This window comes from Fulmarus glacialis, unplaced genomic scaffold, assembly GCF_000690835.1.
Source record: "Fulmarus glacialis isolate BGI_N327 unplaced genomic scaffold, ASM69083v1 scaffold8758, whole genome shotgun sequence".
In the NCBI taxonomy this organism is placed as follows: Eukaryota; Metazoa; Chordata; class Aves; order Procellariiformes; family Procellariidae; genus Fulmarus; species Fulmarus glacialis.
Window position 1 is genome coordinate 873 of NW_009230114.1, and position 12,885 is coordinate 13,757.

The following is a 12,885-nucleotide window of genomic DNA, read 5'->3' on the forward strand; positions in this document are numbered from 1 at the left end:
CTTTCCTTTCATACCAGAGCATTTCTTATACATTCAGTTATTAAGTACCAAAGTCTTAGAAGTGAGAACATCTGTGTTCGAGATTTGGCAAAGTTTCAGGGAAAATACAAAGTTAGTACCAAATATATAATATATTATATATAAAATGTGGGTGTATGATATACACACATATTCTAATGCAAAAAAACTGCATTAATATGGAGTTAAATTTGCTGACATCCATTCCTAAATAACATAACCATTAAAAAACAGGTGTAATCCTGATCTTTCACACACTTTAGAATCACTTCCTCTTTCATACATAATAGTTAAAGCTATATATATGCAAGTATGACTAAGAAATCAAAATTCACATAATAATCTGAACTCTGACCACAACAAATAGGGTTTTTTTTTCTCAGTACATGTAATTAAATATATTTATATTTTTACAGTATTTTTAGACCATTCCTGAAGAACTTGACCAACCAGGTTCTCAAGTGTAACAGAGCTGTTACGTCAGCAGAACTTGATCTTGTAGGAACACATCCAGTGGCCCTTGAAGTCAACACGAATCATTTGTTTGCCTTCAAAGGACGCTGCATGAGGCCCAAATAAGCTCCAGGTGGATCGCCCTGCTAACAAGGAAGATTCCCTGATGACATCAAAGCTCCTACCTCAGACTTCCTTTCCTACTGCCAAAGGGAAGGACTGGAGCGAAGGACACATGGACTCCGGCCTCTCTGGGTTGTTGGCAGGTGGCGTTGGGAATGACCATGTAGAGCACAGCCCCAGCACCAGGGAGTGGCAAGGTGAGCTTCACGGCACCTTTTGAACTAAGGCTTCTCGTGGAAAGCAGAGGAGCTGCTCCTCCACGCTCATCGCTTGGCAATTCGGTCACCACAGGTCTCAGACGTGAGCTGTGGCTGGGACCCCAAGGCATTAAGTATTTTGCAGACACAGAGGAAGACAGTCCCTGTTCTGAAGGGCTCCAGTCTATTTCTTAATCATAGTTTTTACATAATCTCCTTTGTATATACACATATTTGCTACATAAAATAGAATTACACCAAAGTAATGGATATAGCAGAAAACGCTGTCACAATATATGTATATTACCACACTAAATAATTACTAAAACTGCAAGAAAAATTTCAAAATGCCCTTTGTAATATATAAAAATATAGAAATGTCCAACACTTGTTTCATCAACTTTAAAGGTAACTTTATCTCTCATATTCTATTTCTATCTGTACACCTACATATTTCCAAACAAAATACTGCGTTAATCTGGAGTAAACACTGTGTTAGGATAATATCCTCATAAGACATCTGACAGACTCAGTCACATACCTTACAGCACAGTATCACAAGAAATAATGTATACATGGTCAGAGTTACAGCTGCTAAGTTTTTTTTTTTTCTTATTCATTTCTCTTGTCCAAAAGAGGAAGTAATTCCTAAAGATTGCAAAAGAACCTTAACTCATGACTTCCTGTCTTGTTCGTATATGCTCTGTAAGAAGGACATCAGCAACCTTGACTCCATCTTAACGCAGTTTTTTGTGGTGGAATTTCTTCTGGATTTTTTTTTGGAGTGTGTATGAATTTAAAATAAAGATACCATAGATGAACTTAAGTTTATTTTAAGTAAATACTGTCAAATATAAATGCCTGAATTGCTACCTCAAGGAAAAGATGGGAAAGACCTTATCATTAAATTCCAAAAATACCTAATTCTATCTATCAAACTGAAGGACCAAACTTCTTTAGGGGAAATATGAGAATTTCAGCTCTAAGTCCACTATTAGTTCCTCCTAAATCAGTTTCATCTTATTTGCAGCCATTAAATAAATTAGTACAGTGCAGAAATGGAATTTCACCATTGATCCCACCTTACACAAAGAGGAGAATACTGCTTAGAAATAGAGGTCCAAATCAGATACATCATTATATGCTCAAAGTATTTTTACTTCACCGACAGTGAATAAAGACGATCTACTCTCTCCTGACACTCTCATTGAGAAGTGGTTAAATATAAAACAAAAACAAGGATAGCCAGATTTTGAGCCAATACACACTGTTAAAAAAACAGCAAAATCAACTGCTGGTCTGTCACCTGCAAAAGAGCAGCCCTGTTTTGACATTGGTTTGGACTTACACCAGCGTACACCCTTCTGTGGCCCTTTTTACACCCAAGCCCTAGCCAGAGGTGTAAACACACACACAGAAATCCAAACATCAGGGGGGGAAATTAAGCAGTTTATGATATGAAATGTCTATTTGAACTCTTCAAGATTTCTATAAATGTTCTGTAGACTTTAATAGGAGCAGGAATAGTGCTTCAACGCACACCATTACATTCAACCCCTGTCATATGCAAAACGTACTTATCTGGGGAAACAAAAAATGTTCTAATGAGAGTGAAGGTTTTCAGAACGGTCTTTTTTATATTGTTTTATGCAGTCACCACGAAACACCACAAAATTTCAAAAATTGGTCCTCCTCTTTACATCAGTTTGAAGAAAAAAAGTATTTTCCTGATATAACCAATGGATTAAATTCTCACTAACTGTATTTCTAGTACAATCTTTATTACGTACTTTTGGTTGCTGTTTCATCTTTTTTATCAACTCAGTTTCCTTGTTTAAAAGATACACTAATGTATGTCTTTCCCAAATCATTGCATTAAAGGAATACCTACAGTCAAAGGCTTTCCCTTGTCAAATGTGCTTGAAGGGTAGCAGCCAATTGTATGTTATGGATGAAAAGTAGAACTGATAGACATGCTGCGATATTTGCAGGACCTAGTTTATGTAAACTTTACCTGTCTCAGTTACTAAAACAAATAGTTACATATTTGTAGTTTCTCGATCTATACACCTGTGGGCCCAAAATAAATATGATCTAAATGCTGTGGAGAGATTTCAACTGAAAACTAGATTACAGACACTAAACCTAACATCACAGCCTTTAAAAAGACTGAATTGAAAAAATATTTACCAAGTCTCAAAGGGTAAAGTGCATTGCAACTACACCTACTACAAGGGGCAGAAAATAAGGAATGCTAAAAATGAGTAGTGCGGGTAACAGGGACTAGCCAGTATGTCTGCAGCGTACACAAAATGAGAAAGCATTATCCCACCTGTAAAATGTAAGAGAGTAAAAAAATAGCCCTGGAAAATATGTCATCAGACTTGTTAATATAATTAAGGCTACAGAAAGTTGAAATCTCAGTATGTTCTCAATTCTGGGGACCAGAGCTAAGAAAACACCCCCTATGAAGTATTGTGAAACTTGCAACAACATAAAAAAACCTACTCAGACCATCCCTTGTATCTGAGACTATTCAGGATAAACACATAGGACAGTGCACTGGAACTAAGGAGGGATATGGTTGGTTGTTGTAATTTTGGCAGGTCACTTAGGATCTACCTGAAGCCTCTGTGTCCCTATTTGTCAATTAAGAATATTACTTCTCACAGGTGTGTTTTAAGGGTCCAATCAATTAGTATTTCTGAAACACCCATACTATACAGATGAGGACCAAATATTTCTAGGCAGCTAGCTAGATCAAACACGTTTGCCTCAAAACACATGCTGAAGCATTAGTTCGGCTCACAAATTTAAGTGAGCTATATGCTAAGAACAAGAATCACACCAGTATTTTGAACCCAGTAAGTATTTGCAATACCTGGCAATTTCTCTTCAGTACAGACCAAGACTGGTCTATAGCATAAGGTGAGGTAATGGCAAAGATGTGAAAGAGAACTAACACTGCAGACCTGTAAAATGTCTAGCTCTAGGTAGTCATTATCTTCTTGAGTACCAAGGTCTCCCCACAAGTCAAGGGGTCTATCACAAGAGTATGCATAGGTTGACCGTGAAATCATTAATGAGGTTTTTCTTAATCTCATTTAAGTTCCTCGTAACGGTCTCAATGGCTCCCAACTTTTACTTCTGCAAATTATGTTCTTTGTGCATCTGGTATTTTAGTACCATACAGTCTGTAATGAATAATGAAAGTCAGAGTGAAAAGGTTGCCTGATATCCCTTAATGGCATGGCAAGATGCATGTATTTCAGGTGCTACCAGTGCTGCCACTACTAAACTGAGAGAAGACCAAAGAGTTAATAAAGGAACAGGAATACACTCCAATTTAAAAGACTGAAAATAATTGTAGTTTCTTTTTTATAAAACTTCAATTCAAATATTGCATGAAGATCCTTAATTCTTTTTCAGATCTCCAAATGGCTTTTCTTGTATGTTTTTCCTCACAGTTCAAGGGTTATTTTACATCACACCAGTTGACATAAATGTCAGTTCCTCTGCAATCACAGCTCAAGAGTAATCTCTTCTGCTGCTAGCACCAAGGTGCACCTGCAATACTGCCAGAATTCTAAAATTATTCAGAGTATTAAAAAAAAAAAACAACAAACAAACCAAATATTCTGCTAAGGGTGCATCTGGCATATTCAACAAACAACATTCTACCTGGATGTACCTGTAACACTGAACAGCCATCATTGTAACCAAGTTCACCAACTGCAAAAGGAAAAGAAGTATGCTTGTAGATAATACTAACTTTAGATAATTTACTACATATCTTTCTAAATTATACTATCAACTATGGATGCACATTGCTAGAATGTACAATTTTCTATAAAGAACTATCAAGTCCAGTACCCTGCCTCCCGTGTAACCTGTGTCTGATGCTTTAGAGGAAGACAATAACTGCATAATAAACCTTTCCAGTTGTGCAATAATGCATGCTGCTGGAGAGCTGGGATATTTCTGTCAGGCATAAAAAAGTAGAACACTGGACAAAGACAACCATTTGACCTTCAAGAGTCTGTCTTTGTCAAATGCAGAGAGTAAGACAAACTATACATAAACGACCCTGAACAATAATTAAAGCTATGTACAAAATTTTGACTTTTAAAACAAGACATTATGGAACAGATAAAAAAGAAACACACAAATACAAAGAAAGGAAGGCACACTGAACTAAGAAATGACAAGAGAGCCTTAATTCATACAGCCAACCTGTGAATTCCTTCACAAGAAAAACCCAAAACTCTTAGAATTCTGTCAGATTTCACAGGGAACTTGATATGCCACTCGGAATTCTCTTCTAGTGGAAGGAGCTTAAGGCTGGGTTTAGATGCGTTTATAGCTTTGATCAATGAACTTCCATGTGACCTCTCAAATATCACACAAGTTAAGAAAACTACTGGGAATTAGAGGCCTTCTTGCCCATGTGGGTTAAAAAAAAAAAAACCAAACAACAAAACAACAAAACACCAGACAAAAAAGGTGAGGTGTTTATATCCCTTGAGATGAACCGATGTATCTTGTGTACGTCAAACTGAGTGAATTAATGCATTACATACATTTAATTCTGGAGGAGCCACTTCAATGGGATATGAAGATAGGTATCTTGAAAGATTAGGTTTACCTGCTAATAATGCACATATCAAGAGGCTTTAAAAAGTGTTATAAATGCCATTAACGACTATAGGCACCAGACCAGAATATTTATAAATTCAAAACTGGCATGTTACTCAGACTCTAATCAATTTAAAGAGGCACTGTGAAAGGTGGTGATGCTGCTATGCAGTAATTACTACTACTGTAGAATGAAATAGTGTTACCTAAATGAATACTTGCTCTACATTAATTCCCTTTAGTTAGACAAGTACATGAAGTATGCAGGAAAAGTTCTATTAGTCTATAAAAGGCGTTAGTGTTAAGAAATGCAAAGTATTTGCATCTTCAATTTTATAAACTTCACAAAAGGTGCAAATGATTTAATGCTTCCCAGGCTCACATAGGCAGGTCAGTACTGTTATGTCTCGTTTTCCTAGAAGTACCATCATCTCGGGGCAGTGCTTTTTGCAAGCTTGACATAGCAGCAGTTCTTTCAATGTCTATCACAGCATACAGCTCTGTGCGCCTGGTTGGAGTCTGCGGAAGTGGAGTGGTGGGGGTTTTTGGAGTCTGAGGGTTGTCGGAGTCACTACCACCTTCCAAGTCAACCTGTATATAGTTGAGCTGCCTGTGTTCTAAACTTGGACGCCTAATGTCAAAGTTAAAGACTGTTGGGGTACAGTCCCGACGTCGTGTAAATTCTACTTTATGAGCACTTGCTGGTACTGTTACATTCTCTGTATTGACATAATTATGCATTGGATCTAGGTTATTGTGGTAGCCATTCAGAGATGGGGTCTTTGGTCCTAAACTGTCATCTTCATCTCTACTCAGCTTACGGGCTTCCCAAACAGGAGGCAAGGATGGCAAGTTCTCATAGTTCAACAGCGCAGTTCTCCTCTGAGCAGAGTTGTTAATATTCTGGGTGTCTGAGGTACTGGTTGATGTCAAACGACCTCTCCTGACCCCTGAGGCACTAGGGATTGATAACCTATTTATATTTTCGTACACCAACTTATTACCACATGGTGCTTCTTTACGTTCGTCACTGTCATACCCAGTGTCCCATTCAGTGTTGTTTGTGCTGCTGCCGCTAACTTGGTCTCTCCCAAGTTGCTCCAGTTTCTCTCTTTCCATTAACTGCCTTTGAACAGGTGTTGGTCCTAAAACAAACTTGACTCCTTCAGGCTCCAGGAGAACCTGAGCATCTCTGTCATCAGTACACATCTGTTCTTCTTTCACTTTAGTTGTTTCAGTGTTTGAAAGCTTTGATTCCAGTGGCACATGCACACTTGATCGATTTTTTCTTTCCTCTTGTACCCCAGTAGTGTTGACATAAGTGTGCACCTAAAAGGGGAAGGGAAAAAAAAAAAACAAAACCAAAGAAATTCAAATGCTATTTCCACTTCCCCCCCCCCCCCACAACCTTCTTAACTCCTCACTCTTCTAATCAAAATACCTGAAAATCAAATCTCATGATAGCAGCTGTTTAAGAGCAAAGGTCATCTCTCTCACATATTGCTGAACTGTGCTCAGTTTTGGGTTTTTTTCCCCTGAAATTTTGTTGTTGGTTTTGTTAATGTTACTCTAAATAAAATTAGAGGTACTCAAGGCAGACAAAAGAATGCAATTTACATCCTACATTAATAATTACTTTGATTTGATGTTTTATCTCAGTTGTGCTCTAGGTGCAGCTTTTCAGGTTCTATTCCAACTCTGCTCTCGTCAGGGCAACCTTGGGCTGCTCCAACTTAGCTCATTAGTTCACTTGGACAAATCACTGAAGCAGAGCTCTACTTTGTTGTCCCTTACCAGGACAGTGACCAACAGTTCAATAGTTGCTTCGGCTAAATTTATCTTTAATTTCCACACTGCAAAGGAAATTTACTGTCCATTTAAACAACAACAAAAAACCTAAAAAACCCCAGGATCTCGCCTTGTATATTACTTAAGCAATGAGAAGAGAGGTTGGCTCTACTAGCAGAACAGTCCATTCTTTCTTCAAGAGCCAAAGCCTCCTAATACCAGAAACTGAAACAGACGAACATACACTTTCATAAGAACTGTGGCACTCAGAATTAAAAAGAAGCAGGAGTTAGACCAGATGCCACTAAGAAAGGCAGGAATACACCACTAGTTTATACCTCCACGATCCCACAGTGGATCAACACGATGCTGAAACGTAAAGACTGAAGTAATGGATTCTTTCTCTAAATTTTAATTCTATGTTTGGATACCCAAACAGCAAAAGTAGTATTTCACAGCAGCAGTCACCTAGCCTTCCCAACTTCTCTGTGAAGCTCTAGAAGCTGAAGTGCTATTTACAGCTCACTTGACTCCTACATTGATTCTTTAAACCCATTTACTCTTCAATAACTCCAACAACACCACTTGGACTCTTCTGTGGGGGCTCCCAACAAATCCTTTCCCACAAGAGATTTCACTGCACTTTGCTCTGGTTACCTTCTCTCGTTTCCAACACTGTTTCTTGTCAAGCACAAGAGTCTTCCTAAACCACATTACATTTTATTAAACTTGACTAACATTTTCATCAGCAACCTGAATGATGAGATAGAACACACCCTCAAAGTTTTCAGTCCATCCCAGATTGGTAGGGTTTCCATCGAGAGGGATCTCAGCAACCTGGAGAAGTGACCTCACAGAAACCTCATGAAGTTCAGCAACAGCAACAGCAAATGCAAAGTCCAGTGCCTGGCATGGAACAACACCAACAGTACAGGCTAGGAACCAACTGACTTGAAAACAGCTGTGCAGAAAAGCACCAGGGGTCCAGGTGGATGGTGAATTGAATGTGAGCCAGCAGTATGCCCTTGCAGCAATGAAAACCAAATGTGCATTGGTTTGTGTTAGCAAAAGCACAGCCAGGTTAAGGAAACGGATTATTACCATCAATTCAGCACTTGTGAGACTGAATCCGGAGTAATTGGCTCCCCAGTTCAAGACAGACACCACTATAGTGGAGCAAATCCAGTGGAGGGCCATGATTAGAGGGGCTGGAGCATATGACATACAAGGAGATGCTGAGAGAGCCATCCTTGTTTAGTCTTAAGGCCACGAAAAAAACTAACAGCTGTTTTCAACTACCTAATAGATAAAGAAAAGAGAGCCAGACCCTTTCTGGAGACATTCAGCAAAAGGCTAAGGGGCAACAGACACAACTGTAATATGAAAAAAATCTGATTACGTATTAGGGAAAAATGCTTTCACAACAAAGGTGGTCAAACACTGGAACACATAGCTCAAAGACACTGTGGAATCCCCTTGTCTGGCATATTCAAAGCATGACAGGACAAGACTCTCTGCAGCCTCCTCTAACTTTAAAATTTGACCTAGAGGACTCTAGAGCTCCCTTCTAACCTAAATTATTTCATGATTTCTATTTGCCAAATAGAAGACTTATATGTGAGGAAGCTTTTTGACCAGAATCTCGTTATAAAATACAATTTATGTGTTTAAAACAATTACTGAAATTTTTGAAAAAAGTATATGCAAATACATAGTTTCTATATTTTTATTTGTATATAAATATGGAGAGCAACTTAAAATAGTTACTCTTCCTCAGCCAGCTATCCTACAAAGTATCATTTTAAAGAGGCAAAGCAAACATTTCTTTGAGGTAGTTAATATACGGTAGAAATACACTTGATACTGAAAAACACAAATGGAAGCCTACAGAATAAATGTTAGAAAAATCTGAACTAATGTAGAACCTAAATTATGGGGGGGAGGGGGGGGAATACCCACTTGCTCCTCTGCTACAAGTAAAGGATGCGTTGATTCTTCACCGACAGAGGGGAGGCGTGCACTTCCGACAGAAGGGTGCCTGCTGGAAGGATGTGATGAAGCATCTCCAAAAGATGGATATCTGGGATAGCCATTAGGTAAACTTTGTGCATTGAACCCAGGAGCTGATTGAATTAGAAAACAAGCAAAACCATATTAAAATAGAACATTTTACTGTATATGAGTAAGATATTTTCTATCTTCATTTTCAATTTTCAAAAGAGAAATTAAAATATGTAAACCAGTTTTAAATATTCACAAGACTCAATATTGTTGGGGGGAAGGAAAGGGAAAGCAAATTGCAGAGTATAGCATCCCAGTATTTACTGGGAAACGTGTCGAAGCAACCACTGAAATCTGAGTGTATTACGGATCACAAGTCCTCCCCGTAAACTCCCTATACAACTTCTCTTTCTACCATTAACAATATGTCTCTCTAACAAACAGGGACTTATTTACTTAAGCTTCCATTTCTCTGAAATAATAAATAACCTGCAATTCCTAGTTTCAAATATTAAGCCATCTGCCTGGGATTACTTAAAATCCTCCGCTATTTTTGAAAGGGCTTCAATCTACCCATTCATCTACTCACAGCAAAAGAAACCCACTATAGATGTGGTATTACCATTACTTTTTTCCTAATAAAAAGGCTGGAACATTGCCCAACATTAACATTTCTCAGAAATGCTACAGGTAAAATATGGTGATATACTATAATGCAATTCAATAGGTATATACTGAAGCAGTGTTCTTACGCAACACCTAAGTTCCCAAAACTTATTTCCTAAAGCTGAAGAACTTGACTATGGCAGTTTTGCTCCCAAGACTTAGGATTCTCAAAAGAGAATCCTCAGCAAGTACCTCAAGAGAATGCATTACTGGTAATTAGCCTTTTAGCCAAAAATAGCATTTAATTTGCATTAAATCTCTAAGTAATTAAAAAGAAAACTAATTTAAAGCTAAGTACCACATTACATTCAGGTATGTCATCTGACAGTATAACCAGACTTACTCGTAGGCGTTCGAGGGGTTCTTGGAGCTTCCAACTCAGTTTGATGATTATTCCTTTCTACTACTGGTTCTTCTACCACATTTATGCTATTATTCTGCATTATCTCTTGCAACATATTAAATAGCTCTTCTGCACGGGCACATTTAAAGGCAAAGATTCCTATAAATACACAAGAAAAAAATCAAAATCCTTTAACGTAAGAAACATGCCTTAATGTATATAACTTTCAAACAATAGAACTGGAATCCACATAATGAATACCTGTTAAAGAAGCAAAAATGTTAAGAAATTTTTATTGCACCAAAACACACAAAATTACTGTGAGAACCTTTAAAGTGTTTATCTAATAGAAGAGTAAGTTTCCCATGCACCAAAAGTTAAATTAGAACAGAAAATTTATTCAATTAAAAGCAAAACTAAATTTTGAGTGCTAAATGGGGGGTAAAAAAAAAAAGCACAAAACAGGGCAAGATTTTTTTCTTTGTTTTAAGCTGATAGAAAGGATACCTGTTAAAAAAATAAATAAATACACTAAATGAAACTACTGTGGTGCTACAAGGTCATATTTTTAAACCAGTTTTCTATTAAATTACCATAAAAATAAGATACCTGCACAACAAGAAAGAGGATTTAAACACTGGGTAAAAGTTTAGTTTCTTTAAGAAGATTAAAATTAAAAGCTAGTAAGACAAACTGTGTGAAACGGACAGTAACAAACCAATTGCTTTAGGCTAAAGGATAGACACGGAACACAAAGTTAGCAGCAATACCATGTATTTTGCGTGTGTATTGTGCCACTTTGCCTTTAAACAGCAGGGAGCGCCCCAACTTACCCTCACCAGCAAAGTCGCAGCTTTGGATTATTCTTCCATTGAAAGCATGAAGTTAAAGTTGACATGCTTGTTAAACGTGGGTGCAGGTGCTCAGTTTTTAAAGTGAGTATTACAATCTTAAAACACTCTTTACTAAAAACTACCTACCTATATAGCTAGTTCTGTAAGTACAATTATGTTAATATGTTGGCAATTCCTATCATCATATATTTCTTTAAGGACACAGAACTGTGACAGATCAGAACTACCAGAAATGCTCCCCATGGCAGAAGCTCACAAAATCCCAGCTGGCAATATACCAAATGGGCTAAGAGGAATGACGCTCAACAATTAATATTCAGCTGGTGCAGTGAATAAGCTTCATGCTTGCAACACAGCAGCTGTAGAGCTTCTTCTACTACATTTCCCAAACCCATGATCCAGCTCAAGTACAAATAGTCCATGTTTAATTTTTTGTGTATTTCTGAAAATTCACACTGGATACTCAAATCTTAATGGACAAAAAATAAAATTAAAAAATCTACATTCACAGCTTTAAAAAGCTCCCAGATGTTTCTGAGAAATTCAGCTGCCTTTACCCCTTTGTTTAAAAAAAGGGCTTCCAAATTGCTGATTCCTTAAAATATGAGGTGAACCAAATTAGCACTGAAACTGCATGCCAAAACAACTTGATGAAACCTTGATTTTTATTAAATACATTCACATCAAATGCAATGTGACACACAAGATGGTGACACACTAGCTCCTCCAAGTTTTCTATCCTGAATTACCTAAGCTATGCTCCAAAACATGTCTTCAGGGTTTTTAATACCTAGCACAAACTCAATGTTTCACCACCAGTGCATTCTGACCACTTATCAATAGATATAATTTGAGATTCAATGGAAAACACAAACAAGAATATTGACTAATGCAATCAGTAAAACTTGCTGGGCAGTATTCAGGGTTTTCTCAAATGAAAAACTTCTTGGTCATCTCACCAAGTGAAGATGAAGTTTTGCAACTGTGCCCACAAAACCCAGTGTAGGTCTCAGGAACAATGCTCCATTGCAAAAAGGCAGCAGAGGGAACATTTTCTGCCAGATTTCTTTTTTCTTAATATTCACAATATTTTAATATTACGTAAGGAAGGCAAAAAACAAAAGAGGAAGGAAAGGGTTGCTGCTTACACAGCCTGCTTAATCTTCTCTATTTAAAAAATAAGAAATTAGGAGGGAAGCAGAGAAGTCAATTAGACTTGGTGGAAAATTTTGCAGACTTGCTAATAGGCCGTGGAAAAGAACCTTTAAAATAGTATTTTCAATTGAATTTTATTAGTATCTATTTTACATGTTTAGAAGAAGCAGTAAGTTAAACCTGCAAAAATCAATTAAAGTGATTTTCTTCAAAACAAAGTTTATTACTTTCTTCTTAGAATTCTGAAAATTTAGTTTAGTATGGAGTATACTGTAACATTTGAAAACATCTCCATTGCTCATTAGGAGATGAACTGAGAATGCTTTCTAAACTCTCATTAAAAAAAAAAACCTGTCTGCCCTTACCCTCTGCTTGGACAATGAAGATTGACCAGCTTTGTTTACAATCAAGTTCTTTCATCTTCCTAATTTTTTACAGTGAAATAAAAAAAAAAATTGCAATTGCCTAAATATCATTATTGATAAAAACATTAGTAAATGCTAAAAATCTGTAAGAAAACAAAAATGCAACTTAATTTCACAACGCATGAATACGAACTACACACAGCTATATCACAGTAGAAAGATGCAGAACAAGGCTGAGACCTCAACCAAAACAGCTATTCCCTCAGGGACTGCAGGGGCGGGGGGGG

General features: G+C 37.2%; 1 protein-coding gene across 1 annotated transcript in view; it reads right to left on the reverse strand.

The window, feature by feature from the left end:
• Nucleotides 1-5,045: 5,045 nt before the first annotated feature.
• The window catches only part of FRS2 (fibroblast growth factor receptor substrate 2), a 13,319-nt gene continuing 5,479 nt past the window's right edge, over nt 5,046-12,885 (reverse strand). The window contains exons 4-6 of the mRNA XM_009584100.1: nt 10,225-10,383; nt 9,174-9,337; nt 5,046-6,755 (exon numbers count right to left, since the gene is read on the reverse strand). Coding sequence (XP_009582395.1) covers nt 5,805-6,755; nt 9,174-9,337; nt 10,225-10,383 — 1,274 coding nt within the window. The 3' untranslated portion in view covers nt 5,046-5,804. The remainder of the gene's footprint in view (nt 6,756-9,173; nt 9,338-10,224; nt 10,384-12,885) is intronic.